This window comes from Nycticebus coucang, chromosome 2 (assembly GCF_027406575.1).
Source record: "Nycticebus coucang isolate mNycCou1 chromosome 2, mNycCou1.pri, whole genome shotgun sequence".
NCBI lineage: Eukaryota > Metazoa > Chordata > Mammalia > Primates > Lorisidae > Nycticebus > Nycticebus coucang.
The window spans coordinates 145,778,489-145,799,869 of record NC_069781.1 but is presented as its reverse complement, the minus strand read 5'-3'; the positions used below and the strand labels follow the sequence as shown (position 1 = coordinate 145,799,869).

At 38.2% G+C, this 21,381-nt stretch overlaps 1 protein-coding gene across 4 annotated transcripts in view; it reads left to right on the top strand.

Annotated features, from left to right (window-relative positions):
• The window catches only part of NETO2 (neuropilin and tolloid like 2), a 72,746-nt gene that overhangs the window by 28,364 nt on the left and 23,001 nt on the right, over positions 1–21,381 (top strand). For all 4 annotated transcript variants that reach the window (XM_053582081.1, XM_053582084.1, XM_053582082.1 and 1 more), the window contains exon 7: positions 15,136–15,364. In XM_053582081.1, coding sequence (XP_053438056.1) covers positions 15,136–15,364 — 229 coding nt within the window. The remainder of the gene's footprint in view (positions 1–15,135; positions 15,365–21,381) is intronic.

Genomic DNA, 21,381 nt, shown 5'->3' with positions numbered 1-21,381 from the left:
GTTCAAAATTAAGAAAACAGTAACATTTAAGACACCACCTCACTAAACAATTACATGTAGCATTTATAAACTGAAAATTTATAGAACAGTAATGAAAAAACTCAAAGGATTTTGGAAAACCTAAATAAATGGAGAAATGTACTGCATAAATGTGTTGGCGGACTCCAGTGCTAAAATGTCAGTTCTTCTGAATCTGATGTGTATAGATGAACACAATTCTAATCAGAGACTCAGCTGTATGTTTTTAAAATATTTACAGGCAGTGCCCGGGTTACAAACGAGGTAGGTTCTTCAGGTTTCCTCTTAAATTGGATTTGCACATAAGTTGAAACAGGTACATTACCTGTAACAGCCTCCATTCTTAAGTGCAAGTTGTAAGTAATTTGGATGTTTATAAGCAGGGACTGCCTTACAGACTTGATTCTAGGACTTAACGGAAACGCAAAGAATTACAAAAGCCAAAATTATTTTGAAGAACACCTAAGATGGAAGACTCATGGTCTGATTTTAAGACTTGCAGTAAAGCAAGAGGGACTTTACCTAACAATTGCAATCAGTGTAACCTGGCTTATTGTACCCTCAATGAATCCCCAACAATAAAAAAAAAAAAAGACTTGCAGTAAAGCTTCAGTGATTAAGACAGTGTCAGTAAAGAACCTAGATATTCAATTATAGTTATGCAAATATGGTTAATTTTTGAAAGACGTACAAAGGCAATTCAGTAAAGAAAGGATACTCTTCAACAAATGGTATTAGAACAACTGGATATTCATATTCCAAGAAATAAAATGAACTTTCACTTATACCTACAAGAAAATATAGGAGAAAATCTTAATGACTCTGGGTTAGACAAAGAGTTCTTACATACAATACCAGAGGAATATTTATAAAAGAAAAATTTATAAATTGGACTCTTAAAAACTTGTGAGAAAGACACTGTTGAGGGAAAGGAAAAACAGGTACTGGGAGAAGGCACTTGCAGGTTTCTTTTATCCAGAACTTAAAAATAAGAACATGAGCCAATTGTACAATGGCCAAATTTTAACTGATAACTTTGCCAGAGATTGAGTCATTACCAAAATACAAATTAAAACCACAGTGAGGTGGTTCAGCGCCCATAGCACAGTGGTTACAGTGCCAACTACATACACTGGGGGTGGCCGGTTTGAACCCAGCCCAGGCCAGTTAACCAACAATGACAATTGCGACAGAAAAATAGCTGGGCATTGTGGTGGGTGCCTATAGTCCCACCTACCTGGGAGGCTGAGGCAAGAGAATCACTTAAGCCCAAGAGTTGGAGTTTGCCATGAGCTGTGATGCCACAGCACCCTACCAAGGGACACATAGTGAGATTCTGTCTCAAAAAAAAACTACCGTGAGGCAACAACTATTATCTCCAATAGAACGGTAATTGTTTAGGGTTTTTTTTTTTTACTCGCAGCAACCTTAAACTCTTGGGGTTGACTGACCCTCTTGCCACAGCCTCCCAGTCTCAGCTGGGACTACAGGCACCTGCCACAGTGCCTGGCTAGTTTTTCTATTTTTAGTAGAGACAGGATTTTGCTCTTGCTCAGGCTGGTCTCGAACTCCTGAGCTCAAGCAATCTACCCGCCTCAGCCTCCCAGACTGCTAGGATTATAGGCATGAGTCTCCGTGCCTGGCCAGACAACAATAATTTTTTTTTTTTTTTTTTGAGAGAGAGACTCTGTCACCCTTGATAGAGAGAACAATAATAATTTTTTTAAAACCAATTGCTAAGTGCTGGATGCTGAGTAGGTAAAAGTGATGCATTCCTATAGGAATGCAAAATGCTATAGGCACTCCAAAAAGCAGCCTTCTGGATAGCTACCCAGGAGAAATTCAAACTTAAGTTATAGAAAAAACTAACGAAAATCAAAAGTGTCCAGCCCAGGATGGCTATGAACATGGCCCAACACAAAATTGTAAGCTACTTAAAACATTGTGAATTTTTTTATATGATTTTTTTTTTGGTAGAATTCCATTGGGCAGTTCTCAAGCATGAACTTTATAGATGACAACATCGTGTCACAATGTCACGGAATCACATGTACACTCTTCACTGTTTGTGCACATGTGGCTTCAGCTCTGCACAGTGTGGGGCTTCTAGTGTGTGATGTCTAGACACAGACCATGGAGTCGACACCATCAGACATTCTATGTGTTTGTCATGGCTTGGCGAGGCAGTGATTATAATAATTTTTCAATTATTGAAAAATTGCAGTGTTAACCATTTAATGTTATCTGGAAGTCAAGTCATGGTTCTTACTTGATTACTGAGGCCCCAGCACACTTCAGTGGTGCCCAAAACTGTGCCCGCCACACCTCACACTTGGCCCTCTGCCTGGCTCTGCCTCGGCAGCTGAGACGTGGAAGGGCCCAAACCTTGCTATTTTCCTGTCAATTTTTAATAAGTAAATATAGTTGCTTATCTATTATTTTTTAATCACAGCATGGCTCCTGTGTCTCAAAAGAAAATGGAATCCAAAAGAAGAAAAACTATGGATGGAGTATTGTTCAGTGTAAAGTAGACAGATGACTGCATTTTTTTGGAGAGGCAAATAATAAGGCACCCTACTTAATTTGTAGGAAATTTGTGCAAGTTTTCAAAGACTATGATTTGAAAAGGCATTATATGCAGAATCATGCTGCCAAATTTGATGCCTATGCAGGATTGTGTCGTAAGGACAAAACAGTGGAATTGAAAAACGTCTATCCTCTGAACAAAAAAAATGTTTTCAGAAGTTACAACTCAGATGGAATCCATTGTAAAAGCTAGTTGTCGGGTAGTATATTGTTAAATAGCAAAAAATCAAAACTGTTCAGTGATGGTGAGTTTACTAAGCAGTGTGTGGAAAGCCTGGTGGGTATATTTTCTCCTGAAGAAAAGGGGGAATTGTTCTAAAATCAGTTTGTTTCACCAGACTGCAGCCAGGCAAATTGAAGAAACTGGAAATCTATCTGAAGTTTGGTTAGCACAGCCACAAATTCTAAACTGCTCTGAGGATGGATGACAGCACTGATGCTGCAAATGTGGTTCAACCTGCCATTTTTATTATATCATTGATGACGGATATAATGGCATGGAAGACATGACTTCTTCAGTGCCATTAAAAAACACTGCTAAACCAAGAGATTTATATGAAGCAGTAAAAAATATGTTAAAAAGCAATTTTCTTTGTCCACTGTCAACATACCTGGTATAGTTACTGATAGTGCCCCGGCGATGGTAGGTAAAAGAGAGAGACTCAGAAAATTAATAGAAAACAATGCGGTTGCCACCCACAACTCTGATTTGATGAAGTATCATTGCATAGTACAGCAGGAAAATTCTGTGCAAAAGCTTTACAATTGGGTAACATGTAAATCATCCTCAACACTTCATAAGGACCAAGGGATTGAATTATCTCCAATTTTATGAATTCATTGGAAGTATTGATACCAATTTTGGTGACACCATTTACTTTTCAGAAGAATGATGGCTAAGTTGAAGCCAAGTGTTGAAAAGATTTTATGATTTGCAATATGTTTTAAAATTGCAAAAGTTGACATGTTATCAAAAACCAAATTTGTGCCAGAACTTTACTATAAAATCTGGTGTAGAGATTAGCACTTTTAGTGGATTTTACCCCTCATTTAAAAGAATTAAAGCATGCATCTTCAAGATAAAAACTATCTTGGGCAGCGCCTGTGGCTCAGTGAGTAGGGCCCCGGCCCCATATGCCGAGGGCGGAGGGTTCAAACCCGGCCCCGGCCAAATTGCAACAAAAAAATAGCCAGGCGTTGTGGCGGGCGCCTGTAGTCCCAGCTGCTCGGGAGGCTGAGGCAAGAGAATCGCTTAAGCCCATGAGTTGGAGGTTGCTGTGAGCTGTGTGAGGCCACGGCACTCTACCGAGGGCCATAAAGTGAGACTCTTGTCTCTACAAAAAAAAAAAATAAATAAATAAATAAAAGAAAACAAGATAAAAACTATCTTATAATGCAATGTTTCAAACCATAACACCATTCCAAACAAAATAAATTATGGCAATCACAAGGCAAACCATTTTATGCATTTCAGCACATTGACTAAAAACATGCAGAGAACAGTGCAAAATATGCAGCCTTGCTCTTTAACTTACAATACAAGAATTTGAAAACAGATTTCAAGATTTCCAGGAAAATAATATTTTGGGGCATTTATGACTCTGTTTCCAGTTGACATGATTATGTTACCTGCCAGTGTTCAAATGGAACGTACAGAGCTGCAGTCTGACATTCAACTCCAGGAGAAATTTTTTTTTTTTTTTGCACAGACAGTCTCACCTTACCGCCTTCAGTAGAGTGCCATGATGTACACAGGACTCACAGCAACCTCTAGCTCTTGGGCTTCCGCGATTCTCCTGCCTCAGCCTCCCAAGCAGCTGGGATTACAGGCGCCTGCCACAACGCCCAGCTATTATTTTGGCTGCAGTTCAGCCGGAGCTGGGTTTGAACCCCCCACCCTCGGTATATGGGGCTGGCGCCTCACTGAGCCACAGGCACCACCCCAACTCCAGGAGAAATTTGATCATGTCTCTGTAGTGGACTGTTACAGGTCTTCCCAGAGAAGAATTTCCCTCACTTTACAGTCAACACCTTACTTGCGTCAGTGCTTTTTGGCAGCACCCACATTTGCAATCGGTTATTTTTAAGAATGAAGCACATGAAGAGTAAAATTAGAACCAAACTCTCTGGGGAGCACCCTGAGGACTCACTGAGAAATCCAGCTGCTTCTGTCAAAGGAGATGTTGATGCATTAGTTTCTCAAACACAATATCAAACGTGCCACTAGTTTTATATTGCCCATTTTTCTTTTATAACAAAAAAAAACCAAAACCCAATGACATTTTATTAGTTAGATATGTATGTTATCTATATTAGTGATTGCAAATTTGGGGTCCGCTCAGCAATTTTAAAAGACTCTGAACCGGCCACTGCATAATTAGGATGATTATGTAGAACTTTTTTGCTTATTTGTGGTGGTGGATATCTTGAAAATTATGCACAGACCATTTTTTTGATCATAAGTTAGTGTTTTGTGTATTTAATGTGTAGCCCCAGATGACTCTTCTTCCATTGTGGTCCAGAGAAGCCAAAAGATTGGACAGTCTGAAGGAGAAAATTCTAAAAGCAGCCAGACAAAAGAAAACCATTACCTACAAGGGCAAGAATATTAGAATAACTGCAGATCTCTCTGCTGAAACCTTTCAAGCTAGAAGAGATGGTCATTGACTTTTAATCTCCTAAAATAACTTTCAACCCAGGATCCTGTAGGAATTGATCCTGTAGGATCCGGGTTGAAAGTTATTTTGTTTTAGGAGATTAAACTGAGTTTCATTTATGACGGAGAAATTAAATACTTCAATGACATTCACATGTTGAAGAAATTTGCCATAACTAAACCAGTTCTCCAGGACATTCTCAGACCTATCCTCTATAAAGACCAGTGTAATCCTCCACCACAAAAGTAAACCCACCCAGAAATTTTGATCAAATTCCAACTTCCACAGTCGCAAAAGGATTAAAAATGTCCACCGGTCTCTTGAAAGGCTTATCAATATTCTCAATTAATGTGAATGGTTTAAATTGTCCTCTAAAGAGGCACAGGTTGGCTGACTGGATACAAAAACTCAAGCCAGATATCTGCTGCAAGAATCGCATCTTACATTAAAAGACAAATATAGACTCAAGGTGAAGGGATGGTCATCTATACTCCAGGCAAATGGAAAGCAGAAAAAAGCAGGCATTGCAATCCTATTCGCAGACACAATAGGCTTTAAACCAAACAAAATAAAGAAGGATAAGGATGGACACTTCATATTTGTTAAAGGTAATACTCAATATGATGAGATCTCAATTATTAATATTTATGCACCCAACTAGAACACACCTCAATTTATAAGAGAAACTCCAACAGACATGACCAACGTGATTTCCTCCAGTTACATAGTAGTTGGAGATTTTAACACCCCTTTAGCAGTGCTGGATAGATCCTCCAAAAAGAAGCTAAGCAAAGAAATTTTAGATTTAAACTTAATCATTCAACATCTGGACTTAACAGACATCTACAGAACATTTCATCCCAACAAAACTGAATACACATTCTTCTCATCAGCCCACGGAATATACTCCAAAATCGATCACATCCTAGGCCACAAATCTAACCTCAGCAAATTTAAAATAATAGAAATTATTCCTTGCATCTTCTCAGACCATCATGGAATAAAAGTTGAACTCAACAACAACAGGAACCTGCATACCCATATAAAAACACGGAAGCTAAACAACCTTATGCTGAAGGATAGATGGGTCATAGACGAGATTAAGAAAGAAAGCACCAAATTTTTGGAACAAAACAACAATCAAGACACGAATTATCAGAACCTCTAGGATACTGCAAAGGCAGTCCTAAGAGGGAAATTAATAGCACTGCAAGCCTTCCTCAAGAAAACAGAAAGAGAGGAAGTTAATAACTTAATGGGACATCTCAAACAACTGAAGAAGGAAGAACACTCCAACCCCAAACCCAGCAGAAGAAAAGAAATAACTAAAATCAGAGCAGAATTAAACAAAATTGAAAACAAAAGAATTATACAACAGATCAATAAATCCAAAAGTTGGTTTTTTGAAAAGATCAATAAAATAGATAAACCTTTGGCCAACCTAACCAGGAAAAAAAGAGTAAAATCTCTAATTTCATCAATCAGAAATGGTAACGATGAAATAACAGACCCTTCAGAAATTCAAAAAATCCTTAACGAATACTACAAGAAACTCTACTCTCAGAAATATGAAAATCTGAAAGAAATTGACCAATACCTGGAATTATGCCACCCACCAAGACTTAGCCAGAACGAAGTGGAAATGTTGAACAGGCCTATATCAAGTTCTGAAATAGCATCAACTATACAAAATCTCCCTAAAAAGAAAAGCCCAGGACCAGATGGCTTTACGTCAGAATTCTACCAAACCTTTAAAGAAGAACTAGTATTACTAAATATTACTAAACGTCTTCCAAAATATAGAAGAAGAAGGAATGTAACCCAGCACATTCTACGAAGCAAACATCACCTTGATCCCCAAACCAGGGAAAGACCCAATAAGAAAAGAAAATTATAGACCAATATCACTAATGAATATTGATGCTAAAATACTCAATAAGATCCTAACAAACAGAATCCAACAGCACATCAAAAAAATTACACACCATGACCAAGTGGGATTTATCCCAGGGTCTCAAGACTGGTTCAATATATGTAAATCTATAAATGTAATTCAGCACATAAACTAAAAAGGACCATATGATTCTTTCAGTTGATACAGAAAAAGCTTTTGATAATATCCAGCATCCCTTCATGATCAGAACACTTAAGAAAATTGGTATATAAGGGACATTTCTTAAACTAATAGAGGCCATCTACAGCAAACCCACAGCCAATATCGTATTGAATGGAGTTAAATTGAAATCATTTCCACTTAGCTCGGAACTAGGCAAGGTTGCCCATTGTCTCCATTGCTCTTTAACATTGTAATGGAAGTTTTAGCCATTGCAATTAGGGAAGAAAAGGTGATCAAGGGTATCCACATAGGGTCAGAAGAGACTGAACTTTCACTCTTCGCAGATGATATGATTATATATCTGGAAAACACTAGAGATTCTACTACAAAACTTTTAGAAGTGATAAAGGAATATACAATGTCTCAGGCTACAAAATCAACACCCACAAATCTGTAGTCTTTATATATACCAACAATAACCAAACTGAAAAAACAGTCAAGGACTCTATTACTTTCATAGTAGTGCCAAAGAAGATGAAATATTTGGGAGTATACCTAACAAAGGACGTGAAAGATCTCTACAAAGAGAACTATGAAACTTTAAGAAAAGAAATAGCTGAAGATGTTAACAAATGGAAAAACGTACCATGCTCATGGCTGTGAAGAATCAACATTGTTAAAATGTCTATACTACCCAAAGCAATATATAATTTTAACACAATTCCTATTAAGGCTCCATTGTCATACTTTAAAGATGTTGAAAAAATAATACTCCGTTTTATATGGAATCAGAAAAAACCTTGAATAGCCAAAACATTACTCAGCAATAAAAACAAAGCAGGAGGAATCATGCTACCAGACCCGAGACTGTACTATAAATCAATAGTGATCAAAACAGCATGGTACTGGCACAAAAACAGAGAAGTAGATGTCTGGAACAGAATAGAGAACCAAGAGATGAATCCAGCTACTTACCGTTATTTGATCTTTGCCAAGCCAATTAAAAACATTCAGTGGGGAAAAGACTCCCTATTTAACAAATGGTGCTGGGTCAACTGGCTGGCAACCTGTAGAAGATTGAAACTGGACCCACACCTTTCACCATTAACTAAGACTCTCACTGGATAAAAGATTTAAACTTAAGACATGAACCTATAAAAATACTTGAAGAAAGTGCAGGGAAAACTCTTGAAGGAATCGGCCTGGGTGAATATTTTATGAGGAGGACTCCCCAGGCAATTGAAGCAGTATCAAAAATACACTACTGGGACCTAATCAAACTAAAAAGCTTCTGCACAGCCAAGAACACAGTAAGTAAAGCAAGCAGACAGCCCACAGAATGGGAGAAAATAGTTGCAGGTTATACCTCTGATAAAGATCTAATAACCAGAATCCACAGAGAACTCAAACATATTAGCAAGAAAAGAACAAGTGATCTCATCGCAGGGTGGGCAAGGGACTTGAAGAGAAACTTCTCTAAAGAAGACAGTCGCCCGATATACAAACACATGAAAAAAAGCTCATCATCCTTAATCATCAGAGAAATGCTTTGATATATCAAACCCTCTTAATTTGCTTAAAAGCACTTTGAGATATCACCTAGCCCCGGTAAGAGTAGCCCACATAACAAAATCCCAAAACCAGAGATCTTGGCATGAATGTGGAGAAAAGGGCACACTTCTACACTGCTGGTGGGAATGCACACTAATACTTTCCTTCTGGAAGGATGTTTGGAGAATACTTAGAGACCTAAAAATAGACCTGCCATTCGATCCTATAATTCCTTTACTAGGTTTATACCCAGAAGACCAAAAATCACAACATAACAAAGACATCTGTACCAGAATGTTTATTGCAGCCCAATTCATAATTGCTAAGTCATGGACGAAGCCCAAGTGCCCATCAACCCACGAATGGACTAGCAAATTGTGGTACATGTATACCATGGAATATTATGCAGCCTTAAAAAAAGATGGAGGCTTTAACTCTTTCATGTTTACATGGATGGAGCTGGAACATATTCTTCTTAGCAAAGTATCTCAGGAATGGAAGAAAAAGTATCCAATGTACTCAGCCCTTCTATGAAGCTAATTTATAGCTTTCACATGAAGGCTATAACCCAACTATAGCACAAGGCTATGGGGGATGGGCTAAGGAAGGGGAAGAGAGGGGGGAGGTTAGGGTGGAGCCACACCTACGGTGCATCTTAGAATGGGGACAGGCAAAACGTACTAAATGCAGAATACAAATGTACATACAGAAACTAAGAAAATGCCATGAAGGCTACGTTGAACAGTTTGCTGAGAATATTTCAGATTGTATATGAAACCAGCACATTGTACCCCTCGATTGCACTAATGTACACAGCTATGATTTAACAATAAAAAAAAGAAGATTGGACAATCGCACTGTGAATGTTCATAGCAGCTTTATCCATAATAATCAAAAACTGACCTGAATATTCTTCAGCTACTAAAATAACAAACTGTGGTACATCCATATAGGAAAATCTATTCTGCAATAGAAAGGGACATACCCGGGCAGCGTCTGTGGCTCAAAGGAGTAGGGCACCGGCCACATATGCCAGAGGTGGCGGGTTCAAACCCAGTCCCTGCCAAAAACTGCAAAAAAAAAAAAAGGACATACCCTAGATAAATGCAATAACTTCAGATGCATCGTTTTGAGTGAGAGAACCCAGACTCCAGAGGCCGGATGCTGCATCATGTCCTTTACAGGGAATTCTGGGCAAAGTGAATTCCAGGGAAACCACTGATCAGAGAATAGATTGTTGCTTACGAGGGATTAAGATAGGACATGGTTTTTGACTACAAAGTAGCAGCGTGAGGTAGAGGGTGGAGAGTTGTAATGTAATGACAGTTCTTGAAGTGTCAGCAAGGATTGAGTTATGGAAACCCTCTTAATTTGCTTAAAAAGTATACGAGGTCTGATAATTAAGTTTGCAACTTCATCCTGAAAGGTCTGTACACCTCCCTCTGGGTATCGCTACGGTCACCTGCAAAGTCCTCCCCCCGGGGAGGCTGTGCACCAGCGCCAGCACCTAGACTACCTGCCCTTGAAAGCAGTTTTGGAGCTCTCTTTCTGGACCTACCATCACAGTTGTCACACAAGATCTGACAGTTCAGTTCATGACCTTCCGCCGTGCACTAGCATTGCCAGCACTGTGTGGACAGCTCAGTAAAGTTTCACAGCCCTGGCATATCAGTGACTCACAGCTGTGTTCATGTCGACGTCTTGCTGAGCGGTGTTCATTATTGATGTTGCTTGTTTTTTTGTACCATGTGATAACAGTCCTAATAGTCATTCCAGAAAAGGTGTTCTAGAATTGCTTTGAAGGGTAGACTAGAAATTGGTTTTGGCACATAGCTTCCAAGGGGAAAACCTCACAGGTGACCGTGGCGATAATTTAGCAGTGAGGTGGGCAGCACTTTCTCTAGGATGAGTTCATGAACTTCATTGTCAGACCTTGTAAATTGCTACAGCAATGTGAAAAGCGTGCTTTGATAAAGCTAAAATGGTCACATTCTACAACATAGCAAGTACATTTCTAAATGTATACCCAAATGAAATTATCCCCAGGTGCAAAATGCAAATAAAAATGTTTATAGCAGTATTAGTTAATAATTATAAAAGTAGAAGCCAGGGTGGCGCCTGTGGCTCAAGGAGTAGGGCACCGGTCACATATGCCGGAGGTAGCAGGTTCAAACCCAGCCCCGGCCAAAAACCACAAAAAAAAAAAAATAATAAAAGTAGAAGCCAGCTAAATCCCCAACTGGAGAATGAATAAATATTGATTTATTTCTATAACTGGTATAGGGTTTTAAAATATGTGGAACAATATTGTGTATTTTTATATATAAATATGAAAATGTTGAGATGCACATTAAACAGTACTCTTTGAAATATTCCATGAAAAATTACATATTCACAAGTTTTTTAGGAGTATTATGTAGAATATTGATTACTGGAGAATGTATGTTACTTTCCTGCTTTTGTTTTTTCTGTTACCAGGTTGTGATTTGAGAGGATGTGGTACTTTTAATAAAAGTAAATCAACTTTGAAAATGTTTTTTAAAATGTTATATACAATTGACCTAAGAATTGGATCGAATTTTAAAATTTGAATATTAAACTAAATGAGTAAATATTTAGTTTTATTTAAGAAATTTAAAGTTTAGGTTCAGTGCCCATAGCTCAGCAGTTAGGGCACTGGCCACATGCACCGGCACTCTACCAAAGGTGACATAGTAAGACTCTGTCTAAAAAAAAAAAAAGAAAAATTTAAAATTTTAAAGTGCTAAAGGTCACCATAATCCTTGCATGCTCAAAATGAGATGAACTAGTTAATGGATGATGTTCAAGAAAGGTATACACTTATAAATATACAAAGAAGACATCAGTGTTTAATAGTATACAAATAGTGTCTTGGTCCATTTTTATCAGTGGACTTTTCTGGGGATTTCACTTCATTTGTGTTGAGTCTTGAGGGTAAATAGAGCCCCTGTTGTTCAGTGGAGCTCTGAACCAATCGAGGAATCAAAGTGTCGGTGCAGTGTGGAGCCTCTTTATTACAATAAAGGCCAGGACGTGGTACACAGCTGAGGGAGACAGTCCACTCAATCTCGCTAACTCCCTCCCCCCCAGTTCCACCTCCCACCTCTGTCCAGAGCAGAACCTCCTCTGATGAAAGTTTGCCTCTGCAGAGCAAACTAACCCGGGCCAAGAGGGAAGGAAAAGACCAAGCTCCCTCCGTTGAGGTCACTCAGTATGTGTTCCTGAGCAGGACATAGGGTCTGAGAAGAGGCCTCTTGTTTAGAAAAAGATACCTTCTCATGCAGTCTGGAGTGAGAGAGGAGTAACTGATGCCCTTCCCCTTCCATCTCATTTTGTCAGATTCATATTGTGAATTAGAATTAACCTATTAAGCTCCAGTTAACAATAGGAAAGAGTGTCATAATCTTTTCATATGATTTATCTTTAACTCTTGCTTTATCTCTGTAAAGACATTTACTATAGCCTCATATAATACCATGTTTCTTTGGATTAAAAGAAAAAAGGAGAGTAAATACTTTAGACATCGTGTAGTGATACTTACTTTACCGATTCATAGTTTTACAGACCTGGTCACTTACTTGGTACCTACCATGAGCAAAACAGACTCAATAAGACTTCACACGGGAAGTCCTCCCGGTCTGATGGAGAAGTCAGATAATTACAGAATGAGTGGTAATCACGACCACAAACCATGTTGGGGTTATAGAAATGATGGGAAAATTAATGGCAACTGCTGACATATTTAAGAAAATGTTTTTTCTATGTTAAAATACATGCATGCAGATTTTCTAAAGTTTTTTAATACAAATCCTATTTTATTGCTAATTCCAGGATTCTCATGGAAGCATCAGGTTCTTCATTTCAGATAAATCATTACTCGGTCAAAATGTAACTCTTTGAGCTCCTTTTTTAATTGTTTGCTCTTAGTTTTATGCCCTTAAGGTACTTTAAAGGGGAAACATATGACATGACTTTTTTTGTTTTATTAAACCCTTTAAATTAAAGAGTAGGGGGTGGGCACGGTACCTCATGCCTATAATCCCAGCATTTTGGGAGGCTGAGGCAGGATGGTCGCTTGAGCCCAGAAGTCTGAGGTTACTGTGGACTATGATGATACCACAGTGCTTTAGCCTGGGAAACACAGTGAGACCTTGTCTCAGAAAAGCAGAAGGCAGTTGGGTGGCATCTGGGCACCTCAGTGAAAGAGAATGCTCACGAGATGTCTTCACTGACAGTCAAAGGAAATCATTATTTTTCACTCACTAAAATTTTAATTGTAGAGTCATATGGGCAACTAGAGCCAAAGTAGGGAACTCCGTGTGTAGGGGGCACCCTGCAGAGCGGGGAAAACACAGACTTCAGAGATGCACCTTGCCCCACATAACGCATTCCTGAACCTCTCTACCCATAAAGTGACACCTGCTTCATTAAGTTCTTTTGGAGATGAATGCTTAAAGTTTGTCTAAGCCTACAATGTAAAGGAAATCTTTATAATAATGGACCATGTGTATTTTAAGAAATAACTTGGTGCCAGTTAGGAAACTGCCAATGAAATTTGAATAAGAAAATGCTGAAGTGCTCCTCTGATGGTACAGATACAATGGCTTCTATCTGAAAAATGTAGAAATGGTTAAAGGGGTGAAAACTTACATTTACAAGAGAGATAAGAGGTAAATAAATAATAATAGCACAGCATGGGAATGTTACGGTTACGAAGAGTGTAGGTAAAAGAAAAATATTTTTGGTGTGGAGAGCAAAAGCAGGGTATGTGTATCTTACAGTTAAACTTTAGTTTTAAAATGTGCAGAAAAGGCTCAATGCCCATGCTCAGGGTTAGGGCACTGGCCACATGCACCAAGGCTGGCCAGTTTGAACAATGACAACTGCAACCAAAAAATAGCTGAGCATTCTAGTGGGCACCTGTAGTCTCAGGTACTCAGGAGGCTGAGGCAAGAGAATCACTTGAGCCCAAGAGTTTGAGGTTGCTGTGAGCTTTGATGCCTCGGCACTCTACCAAGGGAAACATAGTGAGACTCTGTCTCAAAAAAAAAAAAAAAAAAATGCAGAAAAACGGAACAACTAACCAATGGATTATATTCATTGTCAGAGGAATAGAATTATGATTTTCACTTTCCATGTCAGTGCTGTTTGTTTTGTTTTATACTGATGAAAATATGTAGGACAGTTATGCCTCCTGAAGCCAAAAGTTTCTTCTCTTTATGGGCAAAACACAAATGGGCTCCTTAATGCTTGGTTCTATTGTTAAGACAACCAGAGGAACATGCTGTTAGTTTTGGATTTTTTTAACCACTTAGGCATCAGCCTTTTACCTGCTTTATCTTACTTATTTATTTATTTATTTTTTGCGACAGAATCTCAAGCTGTCACCCTGGGTAGAGTGCCGTGGTGTTGCAACAACCTCCAACTCTTGGGCTTAAGCAATTCTCTTGCCTCAGCCTCCCAAGTAGCTGGGATTACAGGCACCTGCCACTACACCTGGCTATCTTAGGGTTGTAGTTATCATTGCTGTTTGGTAGGCCCAGGCTGGATTCGAACCTGCCAGCTCCGGTGTATGTGGCTGGCACCCGAGCTGCTGAGCTACAAAGCGCCGAGCCTACCTGCTCTATCTTTTTGTCAGCTATTGTAATTCTACTTTATTGGCTATGGATAATAGAAAAATTGAGATGTGTCTTTTTAAAAGCAGTGTATTTAATATCAGGTATATCCAGATGAAGTAGAATGATTTTGAAGTATTTCTTCTTTTTCTATTCTCTATAAGATTTGGCGTGACCTGTTTTTTGAAATTATCTTCTATTCTTATTTATAAATATTAATTGTCTATTTTTTGAGACTTTGGGGGAAAAAAAGAAGTTAACTGATGACTCCATACTGAACCTCAGAGTCAAAGCATTCTATAATGGACATACTCTTATATGACAATGTGAATGTTACTTTTTTGCATTATTATTATTATTGCTCAATATTTCATTGCAGCAATCTGATTTCTGAATGTGTTTATCTTCGTTCATTCTTTACAAAGTTTTTGTTTCTAGTCCTTATCTTAAACATTGTTATTGTTATTAAATTTTAAGCCTTTTTAATTTTGTGAAGGCAAAAAGTGGAAAACAAATAAACACATGTATATGTATAGAGAAAAATTTTTTTAAAAAGAAATTCTTTCCTAACCCAAAGTCTAAAAAAATTAAAAATAAAAGCAGTGTGTTTTTCTTTGTGTTGATGTTACAGATTTATTTGAGGTTCCTAGATTATCAAATGGAGCACTCAAATGAATGCAAGAGAAACTTCGTCGCAGTCTATGATGGAAGCAGTTCTATTGAAAACCTGAAGGCCAAGTTCTGCAGCACTGTGGCCAATGATGTGATGCTGAAGACAGGAATTGGAGTGATACGGATGTGGGCAGATGAAGGTAGTCGGCTTAGCAGGTTCAGAATGCTCTTTACTTCCTTTGTGGAGCGTAAGTAAATAATTCCTATAGCAAGGAGAACGTTTACATAATCTTCACTCATTCATACTTACTGAGCATTTAATTTTTAGAAATTGGTTTTTAATTTTAAAAACATTTTTAAATTTTACTTATTTTTAGAGGCAGGGTTTTGCCATGTTGCCCAGGCTGGCCTTGAACTGTACTCAAACAGTCCTCCCACCTCAACCTCCAGAGTAGCTGAGACTACAGGTGCAGGACACCACACTGGGCAGCATTTACTTTTGACAAGCGCTGCACGTCACAGAGGATGTAGAAACAACTAAATCTTGGTCCCTGCTCTTAAAGAATTGACTATTATGGGTTTTAAAAATTCATGGTAAGGGCGGCGCCTGTGGCTCAAAGGAGTAGGGCGCCGGCCCCATATGCCAGAGGTGGTGGGTTCAAACCCAGCCCCAGCCAGAAACTGAAAAAAAAAAAACAAAGAAAAGAAACAAAAAATTCATGTTAAGAAAAAAACTATATCATTGCCTCATTATAGAGGTGTGAACAAGTGGTTGGGACTGCAGAGTGTGGAAGCTGATACTCCCAAGGTTTTCTTATGAGCCACATTCAGCTTGGTGAACAATGATGATTCTACCAAAGCATGGTCAGCAAAGATTGAGATTTTGATGTTTTCTTTTTTTAACTTTTTTTTTTAAATAAATTTACATTTAAAGGAAGTTATAAAAATAGTAGAGTTTTCATATGCCCTTCACTCAGATTTTCCTAATGTTAACATGTTACGAAGCCATACTGAAAATTAACACTGACATAATATTATTAATTAAATCCATAGCTCTTATTCAGATATCTGTAGTTTTGCTGCTAATGTCTTATCCAGTTTCCTGCATTGCTATTGTCACCTGTCCTAAGTCTTCTCCATCTGTGACAGTCTGCCTTCATCTTCCCTGGACACGTTTTAAAGAATGCTGGCCAGTTTAGTAGAACATCCATCAGTTTGGGTTTGTATAATGTTTTCTTTTTTTTTTTTTTTATTGTTGTGGATTCATTGAGGGTACAATAAGCCAGGTTACACTGATTGCAATTGTTAGGTAAAGTCCCTCTTGCAATCATGTCTTGCCCCCATAAAGTGTGACACACACCAAGGCCCCAACCCCCTCCCTCGTCCCTCTTTCTGCTTCTCCCCCCATAACCTTAATTGTCATTAATTGTCCTCATATCAAAATTGAGTACATAGGATTCATGCTTCTCCATTCTTGTGATGCTTTACTAAGAATAATGTCTTCCACTTCCATCCACGTTAATACGAAGGATGTAAAGTCTCCATTTTTTTTAATGGCTGAATAGTATTCCATGGTATACACCACAGCTTGTTAATCCATTCCTGGGTTGGTGGGCATTTAGGCTGTTTCCACATTTTGGCGATTGTAAATTGAGCTGCAATAAACAGTCTAGTACAAGTGTCCTTATGATAAAAGGATTTTTTTCCTTCTGGGTAGATGCCCAGTAATCGGATTGCGTGATCAAATGGGAGGTCTAGCTTGAGTGCTTTGAGGTTTCTCCATACTTCCTTCCGGAAAGGTTGTACTAGTTTGCAGTCCCACCAGCAGTGTAAAAGTGTTCCCTTCTCTCCACATCCACGCCAGCATCTGCAGTTTTGAGATTTTGTGATGTGGGCCATTCTCACTGGGGTTAGATGATATCTCAGGGTTGTTTTGATTTGCATTTCTCTAATATATAGAGATGATGAACATTTTTTCATGTGTTTGTTAGCCATTCGTCTGTCATCTTTAGAGAAGGTTCCATTCATGTCTCTTGCCCATTGATATAAGGGATTGTTGGCTTTTTTCATGTGGATTAATTTGAGTTCTCTATAGATCCTAGTTATCAAGCTTTTGTCTGATTGAAAATATGCAAATATCCTTTCCCATTGTGTAGGTTGTCTCTTTGCTTTGGTTATTGTCTCCTTAGCTGTACAGAAGCTTTTCAGTTTAATGAAGTCCCATTTGTTTATTTTTGTTGTTGTTGCAACTTGCCATGGCAGTCTTCTTCATGAAGTCTTTCCCCAGGCCAATATCTTCCAGTGTTTTTCCTATGCTTTCTTTGAGGATTTTTATTGTTTCATGCCTTAAGTTTAAGTCCTTTATGCATCTTGAATCAATTTTTGTGAGTGGGGAAAGGTGTGGGTCCAGTTTCAGTCTTTTACATGTAGACATCCAGTTCTCCCCACACCATTTATTGAATAGGGAGTCTTTCCCCCAAGGTATGTTCTTGTTTGGTTTATCGAAGATTAGGTGGTTGTAAGATGTTAGTTTCATTTCTTGGTTTTCTATTCAATTCCAAGTGTCTATGTCTCTATTTTTGTGCTAGTACCATGCTCTCTTGACCACTATGGCTTTGTAGTACAGACTAAAATCTGGTATGCTGATGCCCCCAGCTTTATTTTTATGACTAAGAACTGCCTTAGCTATACGGGGTTTTTTCCGGTTCCATACAAAATGCAGAATCATTTTTTCCAAATCTTGAAAGTACGATGTTGGTATTTTGATAGGAATGGCATTGAATAGGTAGATTGCTTTGGGAAGTATAGACATTTTAACAATGTTGATTCTTCCCATCCATGAGCATGGTATGTTCTTCCATTTGTTAATATCCTCTGCTATTTCCTTTCTGAGGATTTCATAGTTTTCTTTATAGAGGTCCTTCACCTCCTTCGTTAGGTATATTCCTAGGTATTTCATTTTCTTTGAGACTATGGTGAAGGGAGTTGTGTCCTTAATTAGCTTCTCATCTTGACTGTTATTGGTGTATACAAAGGCTACTGACTTGTACACATTGATTTTATATCCTGAAACATTACTGTATTTTTTGATGACTTCTAGGAGTCTTGTGGTTGAGTCTTTGAGGTTCTCTAAGTATAAGATCATGTCGTCAGCAAAGAGGGAGAGTTTGACCTCCTCTGCTCCCATTTGGATTCCCTTTATTTCCTTGTCTTGCCTAATTGTATTGGCTAGAACTTCCAGCACTATGTTGAATAGTAAAGGTGACAGAGGACAACCTTGTCTGGTTCCAGTTCTAAGAGGAAAAGCTTTCAGTTTTACTCCATTCAGTAAAATATTGGCTGTGGGTTTGTCATAGACAGCTTCAATCAGTTTTAGAAATGTGCCACCTATGCCTATACTCCTCAGTGTTCCAAAGAAAAGGATGCTGGATTTTATCAAATGCTTTTTCTGCATCTATTGAGAGGATCATGTGATCTTTATTTTTGCCTCTGTTAATATGGTGGATAACGTTTATGGACTTGCGTATGTTAAACCAGCCTTGCATCCCTGGGATGAAGCCTACTTGATCATGATGAATGACTTTTTTGATGATAAGCTGTAATCTATTGGCTAGGATTTTGTTGAGAATTTTTGCATCTATATTCATGAGTGAGATTGGTCTGAAATTCTCCTTTTTGTTTGGGTCTTTTCCTGGTTTTGGTGTCAGGGTGATGTTTGCTTCATAGAATGTTTTGGGGAAGATTCCTTCTTCCTCAATTTTTTGGAATAATTTCTGCAGTACAGGAATAAGCTCTTCCTTGACGGTTTAATAGAATTCTGGAGTAAAGCCATCTGGACCAGGGAATTTTTTGGTTGGAAGATTTTTTATTGTTTCTTTGATCTCAGTGCTTGAAATTGGTCTGTTCAGGAGGTCTATTTCTTCCTGGCTGAGTCTAGGGAGAGGGTGTGATTCCAAATATTGATCCATTTCCTTCACATTGTCAAATTTCTGGGCATAGAGTTTCTGGTAGTATTCAGAGATGATTTCTTGTATCTCTGTGGGATCAGTTGTTATTTCCCCTTTATCATTTCTGATTGAGGTTACTAGACATTTTACTTTTCTTACTTTTCTATTTCTCGTTAGTCTGGCCAATGGTTTATCTCTTTTATTTATTTTTTCAAAAAACCAACTCCTTGTTTCATTAATTTTCTGAATGATTCTTTTGTTTTCAATTTCATTGATCTCTGATTTGATTTTGGATATTTCTTTTCTTCTACTGAAAAGGCTTAGATTGTTCTTCTTTTTCCAATTCCATAAGATCTCTTGTGAGATTGTTGATGCGCTCTCTTTCTGTTTTTCGAATGTAGGCATCTAAAGCGATGAATTTTCCTCTCAAAACTGCTTTTGCAGTATCCCACAGGTTTTGGTAGCTTGTGTCTTCATTGTTGTTATGCTCAAGGAGGTTAATGATTTCCTGTTTTATTTCTTCCTGCACCCATCTGTTATTCAACAGAAGATTGTTTAATTTCCATGCCTTTGGGTGGAGTCGAGCATTTTTGTTAGAGTTGAGTTCCACCTTTAGTGCCTTATGGTCTGAGAAGATACAAGGTAAAATTTCAATTCTTTTGATTCTGTTGATATTTGTTTTGTGTCCCAGGATATGATCAATTTTGGAGAATGTTCCATGGGGTGATGAGAAGAATGTATATTCTTTATCTTTGGGGTGGAGTGTTCTATATGCGTCTATCAAGCACAGTTGTTCTACGGTCTCATTTAAATCTCTTATATCTTCATTTAATTTCTGTTTAGAGGATCTGTCCAACTCTGTAAGAGGAGTGTTAAAGTCCCCTGTTATGATGGTATTATCAGATATCATATTGCTCAGACTGAGTAAGGTCTGTTTCAAGAATCTGGGAGCATTTAAATTGGGTGCATAAATATTTAGAATTGAAACATCTTGTTGTATTTTTCCCTTGACCAATATAAAGTGACCATCTTTGTCTTTTTTGACTTTAGTTGCTTTAAATCCACATGTATCTGAAAATAAGACTGCAACTCCTCTTTTCTTCTGAATTCCATTTGCCTGAAAAATTGTCTTCCAACCCTTGACTCAGAGTTTTAATTTGTCTTTTGAAGCCAGGTGTGTTTCTTGCAGACAGCAAATGGATGGCTTGTGTTTTTTAATCCAGTCAGCCAATGTATGTCTCTTCAGTGGGGAATTCAAGCCATTAACATTTATTGAGATAATTGATAAGTGTGGTAGTATTCTATTCGTCTTATTTGGTGAGAGTCCATTGCTTAGTTTTATCTTTTGCATCAGTGTGGAGGTTAGGTTCTGTCCTTTGATTTCTGAGTTCTTACTTTGCTGCTGATCCATTGTGGTGGTCAGTGTGCAGAACAGGTTGAAGTATTTCCTGTAGAGCTGGTCTTGTTGTGGCGAATTTCCTCAATGTTTGTATATCCGTAAATGATTTGATTTCTCTGTCAATTTTGAAGCTTAGCTTAGCAGGGTACAGAATTCTGGGCTGGAAATTGTTCTGTTTAAGTAGATTAAAGGTAGACGACCATTGTCTTCTTGCTTGGAAAGTTTCATTAGAGAATTGTGCGGTCACTCTGATGGATTTGCCCCTGTAGGTCAACTGGCACTTACTCCTGGCAGCTTAAATAATCTTTTCTTTTGTCTTGACTTTGGACAGGTTCATCACAATGTGTCTTGGAGAAGCTCGGTTAGAGTTGAGGCGACCTGGGGTCCGATAGCCCTCTGAAAGCAGTATGTCAGAATCTTTGGTGATATTTGGGAAATTTTCTTTTATAATACTCTCTAGTATGGCTTCCATTCCTCTGGGGCATTCTTCTTCCCCTCTGGAATTTCTATAACTCGTATGTTGGAACGCTTCATAAAGTCCCATAATTCTGACAGTGAACGTCCTGCTTTCTCTCTCTTCTTTTCTGCCTCTTTTACTATCTGAGTTATCTCAAGAACTTTGTCTTCTACCTCTGAAATTCTATCTTCTGCATGGTCTAACCTGTTGCTGATACTTTCCATTGCATCTTTAAGTTCCCTAATTGACTGTTTCATTTCCTTCAGCTCTGCTATATTCTTCATATCGTTCATCTCTTGATTCTGTTTTTGGATTTCCTTTTGGTTATTTTCCACTTTATTAGCAGTTTCCTTCATTGTTTCCATCATTTCTTTCATTGTTTTCAACATGTGTATTCCCTTTCTGTCATTCCTAACATTTCTTTATAGGTGGAATCCTCTGCAGTAGCTACCTCATGGTCCC